At 44.1% G+C, this 27,803-nt stretch overlaps 1 protein-coding gene across 2 annotated transcripts in view; it reads left to right on the top strand.

Annotated features, from left to right (window-relative positions):
• ARID1A (AT-rich interaction domain 1A) overlaps nt 1–27,803 on the top strand; it is a 105,193-nt gene that overhangs the window by 54,198 nt on the left and 23,192 nt on the right. For both annotated transcript variants that reach the window (XM_053577036.1, XM_053577037.1), the window contains exons 5-7: nt 25,310–25,550; nt 26,125–26,214; nt 27,211–27,378. In XM_053577036.1, the coding sequence (XP_053433011.1) occupies nt 25,310–25,550; nt 26,125–26,214; nt 27,211–27,378 (499 nt within the window). The remainder of the gene's footprint in view (nt 1–25,309; nt 25,551–26,124; nt 26,215–27,210; nt 27,379–27,803) is intronic.

Below are 27,803 nucleotides of genomic sequence, written 5' to 3' on the forward strand. Positions count from 1 at the left end.
CAGAATGGGAAAAGATGTTTGCATATTATGAATCTGACAAAGGGCTGATAATCAGAATCTCTCTAGAGATTCAAACTAATCAACAAAAAAATATAGTCTGACTCTCGATCTAGAGTACAGGTAGTGGGTTAAGAATGGTGGAGGAAAAAGAAACTTAGAAGAAGCAAGGTTGCATTATAGCTGGGCCTCAGTGCACTTTATTAATGAGTTAGGGGAGCCCTTGTACTGCCAGTGCCACTGTGGGAGTTCTTCTGTGCTGTATGGTGCTCCTCACTTGATCCCTTCCATTACTGGGGCCACACTTAGTTGGTCACCAAATCCTCAGAAATGGCTTTTGAATCTGGTTTCCCCTCTTTTTCACTGCCTTTCCCCTCCAGATCCCTGTTTTATCTTACCTGTTATCTTGCCATAGACTTCTGACATGTTTTTCTCCCCTTTTCTTTCCAAACCTGGTCATGGTACATTACTGCTTTAACATCTCTGGCTAACTCCTATTTAGAAGTTTAAGTCCAAAGCATGACATACAAATTCCTTTGTAATCTGGAAAATAAGGATATTTAATAAGTAAATAAGTAAAATGTAGGTACGCTCCTTATCTTTTTTTTTTTTTTTTTCATGGTTTTTGGCCGAGGCTGGATTTGAACCCACCACCTCCAGCATATGGGACTGGCGCCCTATCCCTTTGAGCCACAGGCGCCGCCCAGTACGCTCCTTATCAATGGAATAAAACTTGGCACACTTTTTGCTATGAGTGTCTATATAGAAGGTGTCAAAAAGGCGTTTTACAAGGGTTAAACTTGAATGACTTGAGAAGTCATTTGAACTCTTTTAAGTCTGTGATTCTGAATATAACAGGGGTGTTGTCCTCAGGGATCTTCCTGTTTAATTAGTAAAAATAGGTAGACATAAGGAAAAGAACATTTGCCTGAATGTTAATAATGAGCATTGTCTGAGTTTGGGGAAGTCTGTGATCCATTTACCTCTAAGCATTAGAGGGATGATGTCATGAAAGAAGTTTGGTTTTATTTGAGTGACTGTAAAGGAAAAGTCCAGCATAAGCAGAGGCCATGGGAGAATGGGGATGAGCGTATAGGTGGTATTTGGGAGCTGGTTAAGCTTCCTGGGGTGAGAGGTAATAGGAAGGAAAGGTAGATCACAGGGATTGGATCCCTGGGGTCCTAAGTAAACCAATTGGATCTGGTCTTGCAGGCTTATAGATAGGTAGTTAGGTCAATAACATAATAAAACTAATGTTTTACAAAAATGATTCATCAATGTGTGATAAGATTTGAAAAAAGGAATGTCTGAGAGTGGCACCCGTAGCTCAGTGGGTAGGGCGTCAGCCACATACACCAAGGCTGACAGGTTCGAACCTGGCCCTGGTCAGCTAAGATCAACAATGACAACTGCAACCAAAAAATAGCCAGGCATTGTGGCGGGTGCCTGTAGTCTCAGCCCTATAATTGGAGGTTGCTGTGAACTGTGACACCACGGCCCTCTACCGAGGGCAACATAGTGAGACTCCATCTCAAAAAAGAAAAGGAAAGCCTGAAAGCAAAAGAATGAGTTAAATTGTTGAATTAATTCTGGCAAGAGGTATGGAGTTCTCCCTCTTCTATCTCATTTGCATAGCCACCTAGCCACATGTGAAACATGCAGGAGAGAATATAGAACTGAGAATAAGTACATTCTACTGGGTGGAATATTTGATCTTGATTGATCTTCAAATGAGTGGCGGGAAGAGGAAATCTCACTGATAGGAATAGAAAGGGAAACTCATTTTTGAGGAGAAGTTAAGTTCACTTTTATTTTGTGGAATATGATATAGTAAGATGTCCAAAAACAAATGCCTAATTATTTGCTGGAGATAATATGCTGAAACCTGCGTAAGAACTGAGTCCAGATAAGAACCATGGAATGAAATGTAGGGTAAGCCTCCCAGGCTGTGGAGTGTAGAGAGAGGAGCCAGATGCAGCCCTGGACAGTACCTGAAGTCATCAGGTAGAAGCAGCCAATAGGAGGTAGAGAGATTGTTGAAAGACCAGCATTGAATAATATTTCTGGAAGTCAAGGGGTGGGAGGGAGATGTCCACATTAAATGTATATTTCAAGGAAAATAGGTAGTTGGATTTGTCATGAAGCATTTTATTGGGATCCTTTTAGATAAGGAAAGAGATTTCTGAGGATGTGAGGAAAGAAAATGAACAAGAGGAAGGAAAAGAGTACTCTCAGAAGGCACTAGAAAAAAGAGGAGGTGGCAGAATCAGTCAGTACAAGTCCCTTAGCTTCATCTCAAAACCCACATGTTTATAAGGCAGATAGAAGGGTGACCAGGGAAAATGCTGGGAGAATATTAGAGGATAAGCAGGTACCTCTTTCTGGAGTTGTAAGAAAAAATAATCAAAGGCATCCACTGGACTAGTTTCTAAGGATTACTTGTACCCTTGGTTGAAAAAGTTTTTTTTTTGTTGTTGTTGTTTTTTGAGACAGAGTCTTACTTTGTTGCCCTGGGTAGAGTGCCATATCGTCATAGCTCACAGCAATCTCAAACTCTTGGGCTCAAGTGATCCTCTTGCCTCAGCCTCCTGAGTAGCTGGGACTACAGGTGCCCACCACAACCCCCAGCTATTTTTTTTTTTTTTTTTTGTAGAGACAGAGTCTCACTTTACTGCCCTCGGTAGAGTGCCGTGGCGTCACATGGCTCACAGCAACCTCCAGCTCTTGGGCTTATGTGATTCTCTTGCCTCAGCCTCCCGAGTAGCTGGGACTACAGGCGCCCGCCACAACGCCCGGCTATTTTTTTGTTGTTGCAGTTTGGCCAGGGCTGGGTTTGAACCCACCACCCTCGGTATATGGGGCCGGCGCCCTACTCACTGAGCCACAGGCGCCGCCCCCCAGCTATTTTTTTTAGACATGGGGGTCTCACTCTACCTCAGGCTGGTCTTGAACTCAAGAGCTCAGGCGATCCACCCCACCCACCTCGGCCTCCCAGAGTACGAGGATTACAGGTGTGAGCCACTGCGCCTGGCTGAAAAAAGATACTTAGAGGCTGCTATTGAAGATCTGGGTTATACGTACTTCCTCTGCTTAGGCAGGAGTGGATGTTATTGATGCTGGGAGGGACATGGAGGATAGGGTAATGTCTCTCAAACAGGCACCCGCCACAATGGGTTTCTGAGCCATTGTTTAGGTTTCACTTAACAACATAATTATTACTACTCATATTTTACTTCTGTGATTTCCTCAGACTTTCAGAAAAAAATTTTTTTTTTTTAAAGAGACAGTCTCAGTTTGTCGCCCTTGGTAGAGTGCTGTGGCGTCACAGCTCACAAGGAACTTCCAACTCCTGAGCTTAGGTGATTCTCTTGCCTCAGCCTCCTAAGTTCCTGGAACCGCAAGTGCCGCCACAATGCCTGGCTATTTTTTTTTTTTTGCAGTTTGGCCAGGGCCGGGTTCGAACCTGCCACCCTCAGTATATGGGGCCCGTTCCCTACTCACTGAGCCACAGGTACGGCCCAAACTCTCAGAATTTGGAGTTAGAGTGGTTTGGAAAGAGGAAATGAGAGGGAGCTATGCTGTTCTTGTAGAATCCAAATTGTAGAGGGAAAGGAGCTACAGTCAACCCCAGTTAGCCTGGAAGGACAGGAATTGAAACATACTGAGCACCCACTCCTGTGTTACATATGAAAAACTGAGAGTCAGAATCAAGATTTGAATTTAGCTCTGATATTTCAGATGAAATAATTCCTCTAGCATTTTAACAAGTCAGTATAGGATGACTTGGTATGAACAATCTGATCCTCTCTTCATTTTTAGACAAAAGCCTCAACTCTTTGTCATTTAACATTTATTTGACTTGTCCTAAAGGAAGAAATATATTAATTTCCATTTCACTTTTGTTTTCTCAGACCTTGTGACAAAGGCACAAATGAGTTGTGAAAAGGGAAGGGGGTGGCCAAACCTATAGGATCTGCTTAGAGGAATTAACCAACTGGAGAATCACCTCAAACTGTGGATAGTCTACTAGAGTTTGGTTATTTGGTTCCTGTGTTGAATGGGAGCAAGCCTTGCTCTGTGCTTTTCTTTCTTTTTTTTTTAAGAGACAGAGTTCTGCTTTGTTGCCCTTGGTAAAGTGCTGTGGCATTACAGCTCACAGCAACCTCCAGCTCTTGGGTTTAGGTGATTCTCTTGCCTCAGCCTCCCGAGTAGCTGGGACTACAGGCGCCCGCCTATTTTTTGTTGCAATTTGGCCAGGGCTGGGTTCGAACTTGCCACCCTTGGTATATGGGGCCAGTGCCCTACTCACTGAGCCGCAGGCGCCACCCTGTGCTTTTCTTCTTAGAACATACTATCCTAGTTAATGCTTACTTAATTTAAATTGTGGTCTATTGTCCAGCAGCACCAATACCACCTAGGAGTTGCTAGAAATGCAGATTTTCAGGCCCCATTCCAAGATCTAACTCTGTTACCAAGATCCCTGAGCTATTTGTTATGTCTAATGGTTTAGAAGCACAGTGTTAAACCCTAAGAGGCAAGACTAAAATTTTTTAATGAAATACCAAGCTAGAGACTTTGGAATACAGTATTTTACTTACTGTGTCTCTTAAGATTTAAATAATCTCCAAGTGTGGGAGATAGCTACCAATTGTTTTGTGGGTATTTCCTGGCTCTGCCTATGGTCCAGAGCCCATAGTGGAGCCTTCCATAACTCCAGTGTACCTCTGCAGCCTCATGCAGCTGTTCCTCTGTACCTTAAGCTGCTCACAACCAACTCCTGGTCTCTTGCTTAAGATACTCCTCTCTTTCTTTTTTTTTTTTTTTTGTAGAGACAGAGTCTCACTTTATGGCCCTTGGTAGAGTGCCGTGGCCTCACACAGCTCACAGCAACCTCCAACTCCTGGGCTTAAGCGATTCTCTTGCCTCAGCCTCCCGAGTAGCTGGGACTACAGGCGCCCGCCACAACGCCCGGCTATTTTTTGGTTGCAGTTTGGCCGGGGCCGGGTTTGAACCCGCCACCCTCGGTATATGGGGCCAGCGCCCTACGGACTGAGCCACAGGCGCCGCCCCCTCTCTTTTTTTTTTTTTTTTTTTTTTTTTGTGTGTGTGTGTGGTTTTTGGCCAGGGCTGGGTTTGAACCCACCATCTCCGGCATATGGGACTGGCGCCCTACTCCTTGAGCCACAGGCACCACCCGATACTCTCCTCTTTCTAATAGCCAGCAAACATCTACTTGAGTTTCAAAATCTAGGTGAAGTACCTTCTTTAGGACTTCTTCCCCATTTTCTTCATATTGTTGTAGTCTTATGCTGGTACCCCTGGTTGAGCACTGTATATATCTGACATAGGCTGACATTCAGTAAACATTTCTTGAATAGCCCCTAGGTTCTTGCTAACTAGCTGAGCTTGAGGCCAGCATTTTGTTGTCTGGGTTTATTGAGAGGAATGACAGAAATTCTCTGAATGCTTAAAAATTGGAATGTATGAACAATTTTAGTTATACAGTTTCTGTTTCTTTTATTATTTCATGGTACAAGGAGAGAGGGCCAGCAGTCCTTGCCTACGTTTTTGATGGTTTATTTTCAAAGGAATACCAACTGCCACTAGCAATTTTGATAACCAGAGAGGCTAGCCCATTGTGATATTGGTGACCTGTTTTCTTTATAGCTGACTGTGTGTCTGTGCTTGCTTCCCTTGAATTTGTAGCCCAGGTATTTTCACCAAGTCTTGAAAAGGAAATCCCCACCCCCTCTGTCATATTTGCTTGGATGGCTAAGAGTAACATGTGCACCGTGCTCTGTGCATGTAGTCATCCATTCTCTAGAACGCTAGTTCTCTGACAGGACTGACCAATCCTATTCTCCATCTTAGTCATGCTGCTCCAGCCCTGGTATTGCCTGGTGCCTGCTGGAGCCTGTGCTGCTTGCAGCAGATTACCCTATGCTTGTTCCTGGGCCCATTTCCTGTTTCTATTCTAGTCACTTATGGCTCAGCTTCCTGCCTGTGTGTCTCACACAGATTCCTCTTGCTGGAACCTTTTGTTTTCTTCAGAATAAGCTCGGTCTGAAAAGCAGTTGAGCCTTACTTCTAGTATGAAGGTTCCTGGAGTCATGTTAGTCCTACAAAGGACTGGAGGGAAGGAAGTGCCACCTCCCTGCCAAGCATACCATTTGAATTTGACCTTGTTTTTCAGTTTGTCCCCAGCTTTGCTACAGGAAGCTATAGACCAGAAATTGGTATTAAGAGATAAGTTGGGCCAGGGCCAGGCTTGGTAGCTCACGCCTATAATCCTAGCACTCTGGGAGGCCGAGGCAGGTGAATTGCCTGAGCTGAGGAGTTTGAGAACAGCCTGAGCAAGAGCAAAACTCCCATTTCTACTAAAAATAGAAAGAAAACTAGCTGGCCATTGTGGCAAGTGCCTATAGTTCCAGCTACTCAGGAGGCTAAGGCAAGAGGACCTCTTGAGCCCAAGAGTTCGAGATTGCTGTGAGCTATGACATCATGGCACTCTACCCCAGGGGTAACAGAGTGAGACTCTGTCTCAGAAAAGAAGAAAAGAGGTTAAGTTGGGCCAAACTTGCCCTCACTCCACTAGCCACATGGGGGTCAGAACTGGTATAACTAGTATGCCCTGGCTCTTTTGTACCATAAACGTATTTCCTGCTGCTAAGGAAGACATTCGGTACTCTTGTCTAGCTCAAGCTTTCCTGAAGCCCAGATGATACTTATATTGGGTTGGGCAGGTAATGCCGTCCACAGCAGAATAACAGCCTGCAGAGAACATAGAGATGGAAAAGAAAGCATGTGCTGACTCAACCTTCCATTCTGTGTGAGCAATTCATATCTTACCCACCCAATCCTCCTTCACACACACATACTCGAAGCTTAGGGTAAGAGAAAGTGCAAGGAAGGAGGTTATTCTGGACAAACATGTTTAAAAGTTTAGGCTCCCCCTCCGGAACACACACACTTTTCTTTAGAAAAACCATTAGCTTAGCAGAGAATATGCCTTATGAGCAAACCTGTTCTGTCTCCTTTACAGCTGCTCTTTGGGAATCATTTGATAATAGATAAAGTTAGAGGTTTCTATACGGAACCCTAGGCCTAGGTATATTTAATGGAGAGGGATTTAATTTAGAGAATTAGGGGTTATAAAATCTTTGGAAGAAATGAAGAACCCTGCTGTAGACTTGGCCTAAAGAAATGGGATCCAGATTTGACCAACCGGAAGAACTTCTGCCTCTTAGCCACTATTAGACTGATTGCTCTTAAATCATGCCCATAAACCTGTGATCCAGAGATCAGTACCCTGAAATCAAGAAGCAGTAGCTGCTGCTGCAAACAGCACCTAGTTAATTAGAGAATAGAACCAAAATGCTCCTGTACAAACAAGTGAAGGAGACAAATATGGTCTCTGCTATACTTCAGTCGTATCTCCACTTCTAATTAGCAGAACCTGAGTTGTATCCAAAACCCATCTGTAAGGGATTCTTGGAAATTTAGTGGGGTTTTTTGTTTGTTTTTTAATTTACAAAGAACAGAATTTATTTTCTCAAAGGGAAATTTAGTTTTTAAGCTTTTTAACCTCTACAATTAAGGAAAGAGAATGGAGACAGCATGAGATAGTACAAAGAATATTCCCAACACTAACATTCCCATCCCCCATCTTCCCTTCTGCTCCTCACTTTACACATGAGGAACCTAAGGCCCAGAAAGGATAGAAGACTTGCCCAACATTCTTCAGTAAATAAGAATATTGCCTTCCCTTTTAGTCCAGTGTTTTTACTGTTAGGACCAACTGAGGCAAAGGATCAACAAAAAGATCATTTTTTGTTTTGTTTTTTGTGGAGGGTTGTTTGGTGTGTGTGTGAAGAGAGAGGAGAGAGAGAGAGACACGGGTCTTTTTCTCAAGCTGGAATGCAGTGAGTGGCATGATCACAGCTCATCACAACCTACAACTTCAGGCTTAAGCGAGCCTCCTGCATCAGCCTCCAAAGTAACTGAGACTATAGGTACATTCAACCATGCCTGGCTCGTTTTTTAATTTTTTTCTTAGAGACAGGGTCTTGCTATGTTTGTTGCCCAGGCTGGTCTTGAACTCCTAGCCTCAAGCAATCCTCCCACCTCAGCCTCTTAAAGTGTTAGAATTACAGGTGTGAGCCATTGTGGCTGACCTGTTACTACTTTTCTGACCTTCTGCAGAGCTGACTGGAATATTAACTCAGTAAAGCACATGCTCTGGCTTTTGCTGTTGTCCTGCAGAAAAGACCAACCAAAAATCAGAAAACCAGCCCCTAGTTGTATGGCCAAACTGTTCTAGAAGTCCATCCTTGGGGGCCTTGGGCCTTTGAATAAGAAATAAGTCTCCCTAGAAATGCTGTCTTTACAGAAACTTCTAGGACCCCCTAACCCAAGGCAAGAATCTTTGCCTTCAGACCTGGCCCAGTGAGGAAGACCTGTAGTTGTAGAGATTATGTTACCATACTTAATAAATCAAATAAAACTAGCTCTATTGTCTTTGTTTCATGTTTCTAAGATATTTGTGTTCTACCTGAAAGGTATGGTGAAACTGGTGTGTGTTCTAGTATTGTCCCTTTAGGTTTGAATGCTTGGTCTCTTGATCCATCCACTTCCATTGCCTCAACTTATTTCATCATCTTCTCATCTGGTATCAGTATAGAATTGGCTAGCATTGTGACATAAGCTCTGGTTGCCATGAGGTGGAGCTCACCTCCAAGCTACTAGCTTCCATCCCATTTTACCTTTTGGCAGGAAGCTGAGAAGCTGTGTCTTGGTGAAGGTGGAAACTAGGAATTGAAGGCTCAATCTTAAGAGTCAGGGAACTTGTCCCTTAAGGCTAGCTTGATGTGGAGAAATATCGAATGCTGTTTACTGAGAAGGGTAAAGGTAATTTCCTGACATTTGGGGGAAGTAAGGAGAGAAACCAAGTTTCATATAGAAGGGATCAGTGTTCAGAGGAACTGTCATCAAGAATATTTGGGTTTTTATCCCTCAGCTTCTACTTCTAAAACTTGAATATGCTCTCCTGTGTTCAGGGTTGTTCTCGTGGTTTTAAAGGCCTTTGGGTTGATGGCTGTCTTTTCTGGTTTAAGATTCTGTTCATTCCTCTCTCTCAGATCTGTTTGTTCTAGAACCCTTACTCCCAAATATTTGGAATTTATCTAGACCAATAGGTCATGGTAGGGAAGGCCACTGACAAATACAAATTTATTTACTTATTTATTTTGAGACAGAGTCTCACTTGTGTTGCCCTGGGTAGAGTGCTGTGGCGTCATAGCTCACAGAAACCTCAAACTCTTGGGCTTAAGTGATTCTCTTGCCTCAGCCTCCCAAGTAGCTGGGACTACAGGTGCCCGCCACAACACCTGGCTATTTTTTGGTTGTAGTTGTCCTTGTTGTTTGGCAGGCCCAGTCTGGATTTGAACCTGCCAGCTCCCTTGTATGTGGCTGGTGCCCTAGCGGCTTGAGCTACAGGCGCCGAGCTGACAAATACAAATTTGGAACTTCAGCCCCATGGAGGCCATCCAACTAGTGTTGTCCAACTTGTAGCTTATGGGCTACATGTGGGTTATGTGAGAATTTTGCTTATTTGTGGTGGCAGATATTATGAAAATTATATATAGGCCTTTTTTTGGTTTTCACTCATCAGCCTTTGTTAGTGTTTGTGTATTTAATACGTGTCCCAAGACAACTTTTCTTCCAACGTGGTGCAGAGAAGTTAAATGGTTGGACACCCCTATGCGATGACATAGTGTCATTCTGAGGAACAGCCAGTCTGGCTATAGCGAGAGAAGGCTAAGGCAACACCCCTCCTTGTTAGACTTATTATACCCATAACTCCTTGCTTTTCTGTCTTCCTTTCCTTTCATTCCTCCCTTTTCCTGGCCTCTTTTTTCAAGTTCCGGGATTACAGCTGATGGTCATGATGGAACAAACTCTGTGTAATTGGCCTTCCTAACAGGGAATGCTTGACTTTGAGAAAGTAGGGGGTTCCTACCTTCTTTGCCTTTTCTACTTTACAGTGCTCTTGTTTCCTGCTGAGATTAGAACAACCCTATTCCATAAATATGCACTGCTCTTGGCTGCCCTAACTTAGGCCCAGCTCTGACCCAGTTTCATTTTTTTCAGATTTAAGTCTATTAACTAGTGACCCTCAAAATACTCTGTGTATTTTTGGCCAAGAGGTGGTTACTGACTGGGTAAGACAGTGAGAAGCCTTTGGGGGCCAGAGTGTCTATGTGTGGGAGCTGGTTAGGCAGGTGACATGGTGTCATGCAGACCTATAGAGGCTGAGACAAACTGGAGATCAGGGTTTCAACCAATTAGCGAGAATTCTCATTAGCCCCATGAGAATTCCAGAATCTTCTAATACTTTTTGTTTTGTTTTTAGAAATTGGAGGCCTAGGGCGGCGCCTGTGGCTCAGTGGGTAAGGCGCCAGCCCCATATACCAAGGGTGGCGGGTTCAAACCCAGCCCTGGCTGAACTGCAACAAAAAATACCCGGGTGTTGTGGCGGCGCCTGTAGTCCCAGCTACTCGGGAGGCTGAGGCAAGAGAATCGCTTAAGCCCAGGAGTTGGAGGTTGCTGTGAGCTGTGTGATGCCATGGCACTCTACTGAGGGCGATAAAGTGAGACTCTGTCTCTACAAAAAAAAAAAAAAAGAAATTGGAGGCCTAGATCTATTTTTTGTTAATTGGAAAGAAAATATATTTAATGTGTGCATGGGGAGAATCACAGTGATTGCCCTGAAGCTTATGTTTATGTAAAATCTTCCAATTTTTAGATTAGTCTGTATGGGACGAACTGAAAGGTTCTCTAGGGCCCCTGGGTCTATCCCTGAAGCTTCCTTTTTTTTGGTTAGAAATGGGGTCTTGATATGTTGCCCAGGCTGGTCCAAAACTCCTGGCCTTAAGCAGTATTCCTATCTCAGCTTCCTGAGTAGTTGGGATTAAGGCAAGCCACCATGCCTGGCCCTGGAGCTTCTGGTTGAAACTTCCCCACGTAGTTTTGGCTCTTTTTCTCTTCCATTTACTTCTTTGGAGCTGGTACCTAGAATTTCTTCGGGGTGGAGTACAGCTCTGGGGACTACCATCTCATCTATCCATTGCCAGCTCTCACTGTGTTTGTTGTTTTACTGGTTTGAGGGGCATGCATAGGAAAGATGTTGAGCAAAGCACTCCATGTGATTAAACCTCTGGCCGAGCAGATCTGTGGGAGTAGAATATCGACCTTTGAAAAATCAATGGCTGCTGCAGTAGCCCAGCTGCTGTTTGCAGGGGTTCCCACCACAAGAATGCAAGCAGCCCTGGAGTCTTTCTTCTCCCCCTTTTCCACTTCAGCAGTGCCCTCAGCCTCTGCTCAAAGGGTCGGACCAACCTCAAGAGAGTTTGCTGAGGTGGGTTAGAACAGCACGTTCTTGTATTTTTGCAATTAGATTGAAATTTCTCCAGTGACAGAGCCCGGCCTCCCAACAGCCTTCTTTCTCCAGACATTCTTTCCCTGCACTGCTGCAATTCTAGCAACAGCTCCTAGCCATTTCCATGGCCTGTTTGTGATTTTACGTCTCAGTTTTAAAAAGGAGAGTCAGATCCCTTGATGCCACCACCCAAGAATTCTCCATTGGGAAGGTCTAGAATTCAGGTTCCAAGTTAGGATGGAAGAATGGAAATTAAGAGGGAGGACTAATAAAGATTAAGTCTAAAAGAGGATGCTTTTGAGTAGATAATTGAGCAACATTAATCAAGCATCTTGGGGGTATTTTTGTTTTGTTTGTTTGTTTTTTGAGGCAGAGTCTTACTTTGTTGTCCACTGTAGAGTGCTATAGCATCACAGCTCACAGCAACCTCCAGCTCTTGGGCTTAGGCGATTCTCTTGCCTCAGTCTCCCAAGTAGCTGGGACTACAGGCACCTGCCACAATGCTGGGCTATTTTTTGTTGCAGTTTGGTTGGGCGGGTTCGAATCCGCCACCCTAGGTATATATGGGACCAGCACCCTACTCACTGAGCCACAGGTGCCGCCCCCAAGCATCTTGTTTTTTGTGTGCCTGGCATTTTTTTGTTAACTGAGAGCTTTAGCAAGCTTTGGTTCCACACACAAGTGTAGAAAAAAGTTAGATACAGTACAGTGATATCAGTCTAACACTGAGTATAGAGTAACCTCAAAGAAACTCTGGACCCTGCCTGTAGGGTGGAGAGCTATGACTAGGAAAGTTGGCCTGTGGCCTAGGTTTAAAGTAGATGGTTTAACAGAATGGCTAGCAGATCTTTCCTGGGGGTACAGAGGCTTCTGATTGCTCCACTGTCACCACAAAGTTGTTCTCATCTTTTAAATTCCCAAGACTAAAAACAATTTTAGGGCCGGGTATGGTGGATCACGCCTATAATCCCAGCACTCTGAGAGACCAAGGCAGATGGATTGTCTGAGCTCAGGATTTCCAGATCAGCCTGAGCAAGAACGAGACCCTGTCTCTTAAACAAACAAACAAAAAAAAAAGGTTCAGCTCAGCGCCTATAGCTCAAGCGGCTAAAGCGTCAGCCACATACACCAGAGATGGCAGGTTCATCAGCCTGGCCCCGCCAAACAATGACAATTGCAACCAAAAAATAGCCAGGCGTTGTGGCTGACCCCTGTAGTCCCAGCTACTTGGGAGACTGAGGCACGAGAATCGCTTCAGCTCTGGAGTTGGAGGTTGTTGTAAGCTGTGATGCTATGGCACTCTACCCAGGGCGACAGCTTGAGGCTTTGTCTCAAAAAAAAAAAAAAAAAAAAGGTTCAGCACACATAGCTCAGTGAGTAGGGTGTCAGCCACATACACCGAAGCTGGCGGGTTTGAGCCCAGCCCAGGCCTGCTAAACAGCAATGACAACTGCAACCAAAAAAATAGCCAGGCATTGTGGCGGGTGCCTGTAGTCCCAGCTCCATGGGAGGCTGAGGCAAGAGAATCGCTTAAGCCCAAGAGTTTGAGGTTCCTGTGAGCTGTGATGTCACAGCACTCTACCGAGGGCAACGTAGTAAGACTCTGTCTCAAGCGCCGGCCCCATATACTGAGGGTGGTGGATTCAAACCCGGCCCTGGCCAGGTAAAACCACAGTGGCAACTGCAACAAAAAATAGCCGGGCATTGCGGCGGGCGCCTATAGTCCCAGGTACTCAAGCGACTAAGGCAAGAGAGTAGTTTGAGCCAAAGAGTTGGAGGTTGCTGTGAGCTGTGACACCATGGCACTTTCCCCAGCATGACTGAGTGAAACTCTGTCTCAAAAAAAGAAAACCAATTTTAGTTTATTGTTATTACCCCTGTACTAAACCTTTAAGCAATTTGTCCTCTTACCTAGTTCTACTTTTTGGTGGCTCTTTTGCCCCATTGTTGGATCTTGTCTACAGCCAGGGGATTGAATCTTGCTTGGCTTTTGCCTTCGGAAAGGACCCTTTCCATCTTATAACTTGGAGAATGGGGCTACTAAACAAGACCCAGTTGTCTAGAAGCGTAGATGTGGGGCTGGGCGAGGACTGAGAGTTGTTTCCCTAGATTCTATCTAACTCACCCTCCCCCTATCCTTCTGTCCTCTCATATATTAAGTACCCCTCTGAAAACCCAAGGGCGAGAAAAAGTACTATAGCTTTTAATTTAGCATAGGAAAAGCATAATTTAATAAGTTTATAGGTGTATGGGCTGACTTGGAATAAATTATGAAAGTTAAAGGAAAAGTTGTTAGGAAAGAGGGGAATACATAGCACTTAGAGAATCTGGATTGAGTCATTCCTTTTGCAAAGGAGCCTAAGTGAAGCCTTATGAGGGTAGCAGTCCAGAGTCAGATAGCTAATCATTTAGCATGTCTGGAGATAGGTTGTTGCCTTACCTCTCTTAAAGTATGAATCCCAGCTTTTTTTTTTTTTTTTTTTTTTTTTAATCTTTTTTTTTTTTTTTGTAGAGACAGAGTCTCACTTTCTGGCCCTCGGTAGAGTGCCGTGGCCTCACACAGCTCACAGCAACCTCCAACTCCTGGGCTTAAGCGATTCTCTTGCCTCAGCCTCCCGAGTAGCTGGGACTACAGGCACCTGCCACAACGCCCGGCTATTTTTTGGTTGCAGTTTGGCCGGGGCTGGGTTTGAACCCGCCACCCTCGGTATATGGGGCTGGCGCCTTACCGACTGAGCCACAGGCGCCGCCCTGAATCTCAGCTTTTGATAGTGTCAAGCTCTACCTTATAGATAGAATGGAGAGTAATATGGATTTTAACTCTAGTTCTTCTTGTTTAATAGCTCTCTTTCCCTGGGCAAGTTGTTTACCATCAGAGCCTGCTTCTTGTTAAAGTGAGGTGATAACTACATTAGTTAGGAGATGATTGTGAAAATATATTTATAAATATGAGTCGGTGTCACTCACCTTAGGTTTAGAATGTAGTAGACACATTCATGTCAATTCTGCTTCCTTTCAAAAGGAAGGTATAGGACAGGCATAGTGGCTCACTCCTGTGATTTTAGCAGTTTGGGAGACCAACGTGGGAGGATTGCTTGAGGCCAGGAACTTGAGACCAATCTGAGCAACAAAGTGAGACCCCCCCCCCAATCTCTTAAAAAAAAAAAATTAGCTGAGTGTGGTACATGCGCCTGTAGGCTGAGGTGGGAGAATTACTGGAACCCAGAAGTTTGAGGTTGCATTGAACTAAGGTGATGCCACTGCATTGCAGCCTAGAAAACAGAGTGACATCTTATCTCAAAGAAAAGGATGGAGAGGCTCAGCGCCTATGGCTCAAGCGCTAAGGCGCCAGCCACATACACCTAAGCTGGTGGGTTCGAATCCAGCCCAGCCTGCCAAACAACAATGACGGCTGCAACCAAAAAATATCTGGACATTGTGGAGGGTGCCTGTAGTCCCAGCTACATAGGAGGCGGAGGCAGGAGAATCACTTGAGCCCAGGAGTTGGAGGTTGCTGTGATCTATGATGCCACGGCACTCTACCTAGGGTGACAGCTTGAGGCTGTGTCTTAATAAAAAGGATGGAGATATAAAGGGACTTGTTTGTTTTTTTTTGTTGTTGTTTGTTTGTTTTAAAGAGAGTCTCACTATGTCACCCTCAGTAGAGTACTGTGGCATCACAGCTCACAGCAACCTCAAACTCAAACTCAACCTCAAACTCTTGGGCTTAAGTGATTCTCTTGCCTCAGCCTCCCAAGGAGCTGGGACTACAGGCACCCACCACAATGGCCAGCTATTTTGTTGTTGTTGCAGTTGTCGTTGTTGGGCAGACCAGGGCCAGGCTCGACATGCCAGCCTCAATGTATATGGCTGGCACCCTACTCAACTGAGCTACAGGCGCCAATCCAAGGGACTGGCTTTATTAACTTTATTCCAACCTTCTTTCAATTTGGAAATGTGATCTCCCAGAGCTTTCTTTATGAATTTTTGTAACATACACACGCATAGACACATATATATATATACACACACACATATATACAGAGGGTGCCAAAAAAATGTATACACATTTTAAAAAAGGAAGAGACTGTATTAAAATTGTAACATTCTAGTCATATTTGACTTTTACAATTACAAGAGCTACAAGATACAGCATACAAAATAACAAACTTTATTGGTGTATATTATTACAATTTTTAATAGTTTTTTCCTTTCTTAAAATGTATATACATCAACTTGCATAGATTTGGAGAACACTCTCCTAAGTAAAGTATCATAGGAAAGGAAAAACAACCATTACATGTGCTCAATACTAAGTTGAAACTAGTAGATTAACAACTACATGAGAGAAAAACTCAAATTAAATTCAAGAAGCGGGAAGGAGGAAGAGGGTTCAGCAGGTTTCCACCGCAAGGGAACCATGCATAGGTATATGGCACACTTTCTGAGTGAAGGAAACAATTCAGACTTAACCTTACAGATGCAAACAATGTAACCTAATCATTTGTGCCCTCATATTAATATGAATTTTTTTTTAAGCAGTAGTGTTCCAAGCAAGATCTCTTTAGAGCAATCACTTGAAATCATGGGTAAATTAAGAAACCTTTTTGGTGAGAGTTCTAGCCAATGGCTGCTTCCATGTTGCTCTCTTGAGATTTTCCAGGGTTCCCAGGAACTTTAATCTCTACAGTTGGACTCCATTATCACCAGCTAGCCTTCCCCACACCCATCCTCTTCTGAAAATCAAAAGTAACTCTCTCATCCCAAAATCTTCTGTGGGCTCCTCCTGTCTTATGAAATATAAAAAATTAATGTTATAAAAAAGCAGGCATTTTATTTAAAATCTCCATCTCTGTTTTAATAAATGTATTCCACAGATAAATATTACGTTTTCTAGGGGAAAAATTGTGAATACTTTTTTTGGCACCCTCTGTATGTATATGGTTTCCTCTTTTTTTTTTTTAGACAGTCTCACTTTGTTGCCCTCGGTACAGTGCTCTAGCATCATAGCTCACAGCAACCTCAAAGGGCTCAAGTGATTCTCTTGCCTCAGCCTCCCAAGTAGCTGGGAGTACAGGCTCCTGCCACAACACCCAGCTATTTTTAGAGATTGGGTCTTGCTCAGGCTAGTCTCAAACCTGTGAGCTCAGGCAATCAACTCTCCTCATCCTCCCAGAGTGTTAGGATTACAGGTGGGAGCCACCATGCCTGCCATGATTTCCTCTTGAAGGTGGGCCCCTAAAAAGCATTCTGAAGACAAGAGTCTAACCCAGCAGTTCTCAACCTGTGGGTTGACTCCTTTATAACAATGAAAATACATCGTGGCATTATGAAGGTTGAGAACCACTGGCTTTCTCTGCTGTGTATTACCCACCAGGCAAACAGAAGGTACCACGAAGAAATGTAAGAATGAACCATTATCCCCAGAACAATAGCCTATTGTAAAAAAAGAGAAGAGGACTTCGATGGGGGAGTCTCTTCCTATGTGGTCATTTCTAGGATACATACCAAGTTTTTGGAAATTTAGTGGTGGGGAGGTAGGAAATAGATTTTTCTGAACCTTTCCTGGAACAGTTTCTGCTGTGAGGACAGTCCCAGGAAGTGGTGCTTAGTCCTAAACTATAAGGATAGTGCCAAGTTCTACATCTTTTCTTCCGCTTCCTTACCACATGCTTAAGTCTGACCTGGAAGTACCACTATGGGTAAGAGGCAGGCAGCCAGTTCTGTGTGTTGATTTGTTCTTGGCATTTCAGCCAACACCAGTTAGCCTGCTCTCTAGGCATACAGGGCAGTTAATCTGTTGGACTGAGACCACTTCTTGGAACAGCAGTGCAGGAGTTCTGTAACCTTGGATTCCCTAATAGTCTGGGGCAGGTCAGATTGCCCTTCCTTACATTTATAGCAAAGATTGAAAAGAATAAAGAAAGCCTACACTGAAACTATTGTATTGAAAACATTTTTAGAAATGTTTGCTAGAGAATATACTCTTCTACCCTCAACAAATTGTGTCGCTTAAAGAAGGTTTTAAGAAAAACCAAATCGGGCGGCGCCTGTGGCTCAGTCGGTAGGGCGCCGGCCCCATATACCGAGGGTGGCGGGTTCAAACCCGGCCCCGGCCAAACTGCAACCAAAAAATAGCCGGGCGTTGTGGCGGGCGCCTGTAGTTCCAGCTACTCGGGAGGCTGAGGCAAGAGAATCGCTTAAGCCCAGGAGTTGGAGGTTGCTGTGAGCTGTGTGAGGCCACGGCACTCTACCGAGGGCCATAAAGTGAGACTCTGTCTCTACAAAAACAAAAAAAAAGAAAAACAAATCTTCCCCAAATTTATTTGGTTTAAGTAATTAATGTTGTCTTTGTTCTTTTTCCTTGGAGTTTGTTAAAGCTCTTGCCTCCTTTCCTATCTTTTCCTTTTCTTCAAGGCATACGTTGCCCAATCTTTTCTGTGTTCTTCAGGATTTCCTCCCATTCTCCAGCATGGGAGTAGTGGCAGGTGGGGGGGTGGGGACTGGCAAATTGCTAGTGTATATATATTTGGTCATTTGGGACTTTTTGTTGTTGTTGTTCATGGATATGGATTGTCATTTAAGTGGGTATGGCTGAGTTACAACAGCCCACATACACTTAACACACACCACACACTTACCACAAGCATGTGTTGAAGATTTATCTGGTTCTTTAAATGGGTGGTTTACCTGCCATAATCAGCACAACTCAGCAAAAGCTTTTCACAACTAAATTGATGTAGGAGCTCCATCTGGGGTGTCTCAAGGATTCAGCCCATTTTATGGGAAAACCTGGAATCTCAGCATTGCCATGAGCCCATTCTTTATGCTTGCCTATTGCCATTATTTAATCTGTTCAGCAAAATGAACTGAAGTCATCCTCATGCAGCTTTTTTGGGAGATCGTTTAAGTCTCCCTTTTCTAACCCTAATCTGGTACCTTCCTACTAGAAAATGTACCTCATCAGGCAGCCAATTCATATTAGAACTTGCAATTTTTCCTATGAGAGCACTACCACCTCCCCCACTCTCCTTGAATGAGGTATGGACTGTGATTTCAGGCATGATTTTGTTACGGTGTGAAGAGAAGGTGTTAGCTGCTGAGTTCTGTTTGTCAGCAGAGCCTGACAAACTCATGCTGGCATTCAGTAGGGCTGGGCATCCAATCACAGCTGGAACAGTTATCGTCATGGAGTCCCTGTGGGCTTCCTCTATCAGGTCACATCCCAAAATAACATTGGGCAGTATTTCAAGTGAAGAAATGAAGGCTTTCGGGGCCGTAGCCAGCCTGGAGTGTGAGATTCTATGTGAAATAGTTGGACCTGCTCCAGTGTTTTTGATCTGCATGGCAGATGAGCAGTAAATGCATGAAACACGTTGGAAACACGTGAGGAAATTCTCTTGGCCCTGCTGCTTCCTTGGAACTGGCAGGGCAGTGAGGGGGCTGATCTTCACCGCCCATCTCTCAACAGGATTATACTTGGAGGAGAGCAAACCTGGGAAAAGAGATCTTTCCACTAAAGAGATACTACTACAATCCTTCAGTAGTCCTCATAGAAGGATGCCCGTTAGGTGGGCCCTTTGGGGAGAACTGCGAACCTCAGAGCCTCCTAAAATGCCAAAGGCAACCTCCACCAGGGAAACTAGGGACTTGGATTGAGTGGACTTTTTCTTTTTTTTATTTTATTTTATTTTATTTATTTATTTATTTTTGCAGTTTTTGGCCGGGGCTGGGTTTGAACCCACCACCTCCGGCATATGGAGCCGGTGCCCTACTCCTTTGAGCCACAGGCGCCGCCCTGAGTGGACTTTTTCTTTATGTAAAGTGTGTTATAGAAAACTGAACTTGTTAGGCACATTGAGATCTGACTCAACAATCAGACATCCGGCTTTTTGTGGAACAGAAGACCTGAAAAACTGGCTTTTTGTAGGGTAGAAAGCAGAGGTGTGTCCTGTGTAATAAAAGGACTTGGAGTTCAGAGCAGTATCTGTTTATGTAGATAGAGGGGGTAGATGTCTTTTGGAGACTTCTGCCCTTACCACTCCCTCTCATTCCCTCCAACCCCAAATTTACTGTGATTAGCCAGTAGGACTGGTAGGTATATCTTAGATTTTTATATTGCTTATATGCTAGTCTCTGATTCTAGAGCAGTGTTTTTCAACCTTTTTTATCTCACAGCACACTTGAACCTGTAGCTAAACTTCCATGGCACACTTAAATTATGTTAGTAAAAAAAAAAAAGAATATACTTACTTTGCTTTGAACTTCTTTCAAAAATAATGGTCTTTAAAATTTTTTGCCACACACCTAAGATCCTCTCACAGCACACTAACCTGCCATAGCACTGTTGAATATCACTGTTCTAGAATATTCCAGCTAGTCATTTGTTTGGCCTTACAATGCTGGGGGCTGTCCCTGGGCTGTCAACAAACTCATATTTGCCCAACTCTCTGTCTCTCATTGTATAAGTGAGAAAACTGAATCCCAGCTTGCTACCAGCTTACCCAAGGTTACAACCTGTATGTACTAAAAGCTGGTCCTTAGTCTCCTGACTCAAAGGCATGGTAGTTTTCCTCAGTTTATACAGTATCATAGCATAGTGGAGAGAGAAAAAGAGAGCATAAAGCAGAGCCCTTGGGGCCCAGAAGACTGGGATTCAAAGCCTGGTTTCTACCACTTACTTGCTAGATGACTTGGGCATCCCAATCTCTTTGGACATCAGCTTCCTTATCTTCAAAATGATAGTGATAGTAGTATCTATAACCAAGAATTACATAAAATTAAGTAACTCTACAAAGTGCCTGGCACATATTAGATACTCCAATGGCAGCTGTTGTTAGTATTAATAACAGATATTAGTAGTAGATGATTTGTCCCTTTGTATGCTAACATTCTGGTGCTTAAAATTATTTTAAACCAACTACTTTGATGCTGTCCAATTGCCATCTAATGAAAATGACAGTTTGAGAGATCGGTGTCAAATCAACCAAATCAGAGAGAGTAGAAAATTAATGCTGCTTCCTTCCCTAGTATTATTCAGTGCTCAAGTATCCCAACCCATGTGGGCTGCTGTTGACAGTGGTTTTTTTTAGCACCTTTTCTCCAAGGAGCCCAGGGCACTGTACCAAAACTGTGCCTCTGTCACTCTAGATGAAGTAGAAGCTCTTTGTTAACCACAGATGCCTTTAGGGTCCTGATACCCCAGCTGCAAAGGCTGCAAGGATTTTCTTAGGCTTCTGGGATCCCTGCACTGGACTAGGGCATTCTTCTTGTGGATCTGTGGTGAGCCTGTTTTGTTTTGTTTGTATTAGACAGAGCCTCAAGCTGTAACCCTGAGTAGAGTGCTGTGGCTTCACAGCTCACAGCAACCTCCAACTCTTGGGCTCAAGCGATTTTCCTGCCTCTGCCTCCCAAGTAGGTGGGACTACAGGCGCCTGCCACAATGCCCGGCTATTTTTTGGTTGCAGCCATCGTTGTTAGGCAGGCCCGGGCTGGATTCAAACCCACCAGCTCAGGTGCATGTGGCTGGCGTCTTAGCTGCTTGAGCCACAGGCGCCGAGCCTTGGTGAGCCTGTTTTTTAACAGAAGTGAGATTGAAGGAATTTCATTAGTCCTTGCTCTGATCTGTCAGCAGTGGTTGCTGGGTTTTGGTATTTCATTTTATTTTGTTTTGTTTGTTTGGCTTTGGTTTTTCCCCCCTCAATTCTTTAGTAGGTCTCTGAAGATGTACCAAATTGAACAGGGTTTCCTTTTCTGAAGGCAACAGGACAGCCAAGGGGGCTTTGGCCTTATCTATAATATCTGAAATGTTTTTACCTTGAGAGTGTTCATGTTTTATTTGTACAAAGATATTCAAAACAAAACACTTAATTTTTCAACGCCATTTGAACAAAACTAAGTTCTTGTCTGATGGGTGGACCCTTGATTCCTATTCTGTTCTATTCTGAAATTCACAGATTTCTTTTTCCTATAAGCAAGTGGCTCTTGTTACCAGAAGCTGGCAGCTTGATAAGGAATAGAGACTGTGGGGTAGGTGGGGCATGAGGAAACCTTTAGGTCTCTACAACAGAGCACTCGGCTGTGGGTTCTGTTACAGATTATAGGATCTAACAGGTACATTTTGAGGCCTTTGCTACAGAGTCTACACAATTGGCTCCTTTTGTTATCTTGTTGCCTCTAGGAATTAGTTCTCCTTGGTACAGAGACCAAGGTGTCCCTGGTATAACTTAACCCTCAAAACAGAAATGTACTCTCCCTCTTGGGATGAACCCAGGGTTCTTTATAGCTTCAGAAACTTTAGTCCTTTGAGAAGGAAGATGTCCTTTCCCGTTACCTAGAGGTTGGCATTTTGAGTTCTCTTCTACATGGTAACTAATTCTCTTTGTATTTTCAAAGTGTGCTATGGTCCAGCAGATCTACCTATCAACAAAACTAGTATTTTCTGACATCGCAGCAGGAGACCTGGACACAGACACCAATGCACACCTACTTACCTGCCTTGCCCTCAGAGCAAACTTTATTTCTTTGGAACTCAGCAGAAATACTCATATCCTGGAGAAGTAGCCAAATGGTCCAACCAGCTTGGATGCTTCAGGGAGATCCTCTTACCTCCAATGTGATTGTGAGATTCTAAGGGCATAGTCACTTTGTTTTATTTTGTTGTTGTTGTTGTTTTAGAGACAGAGTCTCAAACTGTCGCCCTGGGTAGAGTGCTGTGGCGTCACAGCTCACAGCAACCTCAAATTCCTGGGCCTAAGCGATTCTCTTGCCTCAGCCTCCCAAGTAACTGGGACTACAGGCGCCCACCACAACGCCCAGCTATTTTTTGGCCCTGGCTGGATTTGAACCTGCCGGCACCAGTGTATGTGGCTGGCCCTCTAGGCACTGAGCTATAGATGCTAAGCTGTGCTTTTGTATTTTTTTAAAATCTTTTTTTTTTTTTTTCTTTTTTTAGCTTTTTATTATTTAGCAGGCCTAGGCCAGGTTTGAACCTACCACCACTGCTATGTGGGGCCAGCGCTTTAACCGCTGAGCCAGCCTCCCCCCCCCACACACACACATAGTCACTTTGAACTGAACTGATCTTTCCAAGGTGAGCTTATTTGTGTGAATAGGAATAGGCTCAAATCAGGCCAACTTAGATCTCCTTCTTTAGATGTGTTTCTTTAAGAGAACTCTTTTCCTTCCTTCCTTCCTTCTTCTCTTCCTCCCTCCCTGTTGCTTTGGCTATAGAACAGTTGTGCCATCACAGCTCACTACAGCCTCAAATTCCTGGGCTCAAGCAATCCTCCTGCCTCAGCCTCCCAAGTAGCTAGAACACTACTGTTCATCATCACACCTGGCTAATTTTTATATTCTTTGTACACATGGGATTTTACTTGCTGTGTTGCTCAGGCAGGCCTTGAACTCCTGACCTCAAGTAATCATCCCCTTGCAGCCTCCCAAAGTTCTGGGATTACAGAGAGCCACTGCACCCAGCCAGAACTCCACTACTAGGGTTTTTTTTTGTTTGTTTGTTTTGTTTTGTTTTTGTTTGTTTTTTGGCCAGGGCTGGATTTGAACTCGCCACCTCCAGCATATGGGACCAGCGCCCTACTCCTTGAGCCACAGGTGCCGCCCCACTACTAGGGTTTTTTATCCTTTCTTTAGCATTTAGTTCCCAGCTGAAGTGGTATTGCTAGAGCATGAATATGGGGCAAGTAAGGTTGGGAATGCCTTTCTTGGGGTGAATATTTTTTATATTGAGTTCTCTGTTTGCTAATACTGGAGTTTTGTTGACCTACAGTGAACTTTTTCTTTGAGGCAGAATCTCACTCTGTCATTTGGGATAGAGTGCAGTGGCATTATTGTAGCTCACTGTAATCTCAGACTCCTAGGCTGAGGTGGATCCTGCTGCCTCAGCCTCTCAAGTAGCTGGAATTACAGGTGAGTGCCACTATGTCTGGTTAATTTTTTCCGTATTTTTGTAGAAACCAGAGTCTTCCTCTTGCTCATGATGGTCTTAAACAGTTAGCCTTAAGCAACCCTCCCATCTTGGCCTCCCAGAATGCTAAGATTACAGGTGAGAGCCACCTCACCCACCTAAAGGAACTCTTTACTTATTAATTCAAGAAAAGTAAAGTCTCTGCTACTTGGGAGGCTGAGGCAAGAGAATCACTTAAGCCCAAGAGTTTGAGGTTGCTGAGAGCTGTGACACCACGGCATTCTACCACGGGCAACATAGTGAGACCCTGTCTCAAAAAAAAAAAAAGAAAAGTAAAGCCTACAACCAAGCTCTCTTTAAAAAACTTGGGTGGCTCCTGTGGTTCAGTTAGTAGGGCGCTGGCCCCATATACCGACAGTGGCAGGTTCGAATCTGGCCCCTGCCTGGCCAAACTGCAGCAAAAATAGCCAGGCATTATGGGGGGCACCTGTAGTCTCAGCTACTCGGGAGACGGAGGCAAGAGAATCGCTTAAGCCCAAGAGTTTGAGGTTGCTGTGAGCTGTAACTCTACAGTACTCTACCAAGGGCAAAAAAGTGTCTCTGTCTCTTAAAAAAAAAAAAGGAAAAGAAAAACTTAAAGCTAGGGGGAAAGCTGAATTTGTTCAATTGGCAGATGTTTGTTTATCCATGTTGTTGACTGGGTGTTAGGAATACGGTCCCAGAGGGCAGTGCCTGTGTCTCAAGGAGTAGGGCGCTGGCCTCATATGCCAGAGGTGGTAGGTTCAAACCTGGCCCTGGCCAAAAAAAAAAAAAAAAAAAGGAATACGGTCCCAGAGCTTCTTGGCGGTTAAGAAATTCTTTCCCCGGAGCGGCGCCTGTGGCTCAAGGAGTAGGGCGCTGGTCCCATCTGCCGGAGGTGGCGGGTTCAAACCTAGCCCCGGCCAAAAAGAAAATAAAAAAAAAACCAAAAAATAAAAATTAAAAAAAAAATTGTTTCCCCATGCAATGTATCCCTTTGTCATCTCCTACCCCTGTGTTGCAAAGCATGGTAGCTTGGAGTGAATCTTCAGTAAATGGAAGTTACGATAATCTATATTAAAAATCTGTAATCATGGCTCGGCACCTGTGGCTCAAGCAGCTAAGATGCCAGCCACATAACACCTGAGCTAACAGGTTCGAATCCAGCCCGGGCTGCCAAACAACAATGATGGCTGCAACCAAAAAATAGCTGGGCATTGTGGTGGGTTCCTGTAATCCCAGCTACTTGGGAGGCGGAGGCAGGAGAATCTCTTGAGCCCAGGAGTTAGAGGTTTCTGTGAGCTGTGATGCCACGGTCCTCTACCCAGGGCAACAGCTTGAAGCTCTGTTTCAAAAAAAAAATAAAAATCTGTAATCATATATATACACACACACACACTAGAAGGAGAGAGGGATCTGAAAATGTTGCCCAAACTTACTAATATTTTTTTGTAACTTCTTGTGTCATCCTGGCAGCATTTTGTAAAATTTCCCTGTTGGAAAAAAACTAAAATTTCACTGAAATGGCTGCTTTCTTTTAACTATAGAATTAGGCCTGGGAAAGAATTCGAAAGTACTTAATCTGTTTCTGAGAGCATAAAATAGGGGTCAGCAAGCACAGGTAGGTTTTTATACAGTTTCATAACACAGTCTCACCCATTTCTTTACATACCGTCTGAGATTATTATTGTACTATAGTGGCAAAGTTAAATAGTTTTGACAAAAAGTGTATGTATGACCCATCAAGTCTAAGATAGTTTCTCCCTAGTCCTTAACAGAGTTTGCCATATATAAGCTATAGTATCATGACTAAATAATGTATGCAGTGTGTTTGCTCTTGGTTATTTAAGGAAAATGCTAAACAAGCAGTATCATTCAAAGAAGAATCTTTCTGCCTAATATTACTAATCCATGTTCTTATATGTATATTCCAGGATCTGTCTGGTTCAATAGATGATCTCCCCATGGGGACAGAAGGAGCTCTGAGCCCTGGAGTGAGCACATCAGGGATTTCCAGCAGCCAAGGAGAGCAGAGTAATCCAGCTCAGTCTCCATTCTCTCCTCATACCTCCCCTCACCTGCCCGGCATCCGAGGCCCCTCCCCATCCCCTGTTGGCTCTCCTGCCAGTGTTGCTCAATCTCGCTCAGGACCACTCTCGCCTGCTGCAGTGCCAGGTACCCTAAAGTGCTGGGCTTTGGGGAGAGGGAAAGGTGTTTGGCTTCAGTGTTATTAAGAAACCCCAGTCTTTGGGGGCAGCGCCTGTAGCTTTAGGGCACCGGCCCCATATACCAAGGGTGGCAGGTTCAAACCCGGTCCCAGCCAAACTGCAACAAAAAAATAGCCGGGTGTTGTGGCGAGCGCCTGTGGTCCCAGCTACTCAGGAGGCTGAGGCAAGAGAATCGCCTAAGCCCAGGAGTTTGAGGTTGCTGTGAGCTGTGTGACGCCACGGCACCTCTACAGAGGGCAATAAAGTGAGACTCTGTCTCTACAAAAAAAAAAAAAGAAAGAAAGAAGGAAACCCCAGTCTTCTACCAGCGGAGAAAGCACCTTTGGCTCATGTCTGCATAGTTTCCCCTTAGCATTTGAAGAAGGAAGATGTGAACTCCTTGGCTGGATCTCTCTGTATGATCTGTATGAGATACTGAGATGCTTAGCTTCTCCATGATCCATTTCCAGTTCAGACTTATCCTCCTAGCTAAAATTCCCAGCCTTAGCCATAATTTGCTCATCTTTCTTTGTCTGGAGCAGGCAACCAGATGCCACCTCGGCCACCCAGTGGCCAGTCGGACAACATCATGCATCCTTCCATGAACCAATCAAGCATTGCCCAAGATCGAGGTGAGGGCCTAGGCTTTAGGGAGGGATGGGGGCTAAGGCAGACATTTGAGTATACAGTAGCTTTTAGAGAAGCTAAAAGCTTCTATAACTGTGAAGCTTAGGATAATCTCAGTATCAAATCATTTTTACATTTTTTAAGTTGACATATAATAATTATATGTATTTGTGGGGTACATAGTGATGTTTCAATACATATAATGTGTATAGTGGTCTTATCAGGGTAATTAGCAAATCCATCATCTAAAATATTTATTAATTTCTTTCTTTAGAACCTACTAGCAAATTGTGAAATTAGAGTAGGCTTAACCATGTGTTGATGTCTCAAATTGTGTTCCCTGAGAGTCATTCATTTCTCAGTGTTTGTGTTATAGATTCTCTCCTACATTATGGTTCATCTGGTCAGCAATTGCTGAAAATTCAGCATTAAGTCATTAAATCATTCACCATTTTGATTTTTATCATTGCTCTTTGTCTTTTCAAACCTCCATTTTGTAGAAACAGTTGGCATGACCTGTTTAATGGCTTATTTGACTTCGAATGTGCCTAAAAGGGCACATGACTATATGGCATACCAGATAGTAGAGACATGCATGACGCTGCTAAATAAAAAGTAGATGAGACCAGGTGCAGTGGCTCACACTTGTAATCCTAGCATCTGGGAACCTAAGATGCTGGATTACTTGAGCTCATGAGTTCAAGACCATCCTTAGCAAAAAGCAAGACACTGTCTCTACTAAAAACAGAAAAACTAGCTAAGCATTGTGTCAGGTGCCTGTAGTCCCAGCTACTTGGGGCAAGGGGATCGTCTGAGCCTAAGATTTTGAGGTTATTGTGAAGTAGGATGCCATGGCATTCTACCTAGGGCACAGAGTGATACTCTGTCTTAAAAAAAAAAAAAAAAAGAACGTAAGTGGTAACATCCCAGAATAAGAGGGTGGGTTCATTTCTTCCCATTGTACCAAGCTAATAACTTGTATGGATACTATCCACAAATAGGTTATATGCAGAGGAACCCTCAGATGCCCCAGTACAGTTCCCCCCAGCCCAGCTCAGCCTTATCTCCACGTCAGCCTTCTGGAGGACAGATGCACACAGGCATGGGCTCCTACCAGCAGAACTCCATGGGAAGTTATGGTCCCCAGGGGGGTCAGTATGGCCCACAAGGTGAGTATACTTTACCCAGTTGGGAGTAGATAGAGATTAGAGAACAGTTCCTTGTCTGATACACTGCCATCTGGGTTGTAAGAATAGAACTCAAATCTACCCAGCCTAGGTCCTGAAGTAGGGCAGGGCGGGGTTCCATCTTATCTCCACTTACTCTGTTACCAAGGGAAAGTCTTTTATTTTCCCTGAGCCTTGGTTTCATCTATAAAAATGGAGTTATGGGCCTGATATGGTGGCTCTCACCTGTAATCTCAGCACTTTGGGAGGCCAAGGTGGGAGAATGACTTGAGGCTAGGAGTTTGAGACTAGACCCTGTGCAACATAGAGAAGTCCCTGTCTCTACCAAAAAAGATTTTTTTAAATTAACTAAGCCTGGTAGTAAGAACTATAGTCCCAGCTACTAGGGAGGCTGGAGCGGGAAGAGC

The sequence above is a fragment of the Nycticebus coucang genome, chromosome 22 (genome assembly GCF_027406575.1).
Source record: "Nycticebus coucang isolate mNycCou1 chromosome 22, mNycCou1.pri, whole genome shotgun sequence".
In the NCBI taxonomy this organism is placed as follows: domain Eukaryota; kingdom Metazoa; phylum Chordata; class Mammalia; order Primates; family Lorisidae; genus Nycticebus; species Nycticebus coucang.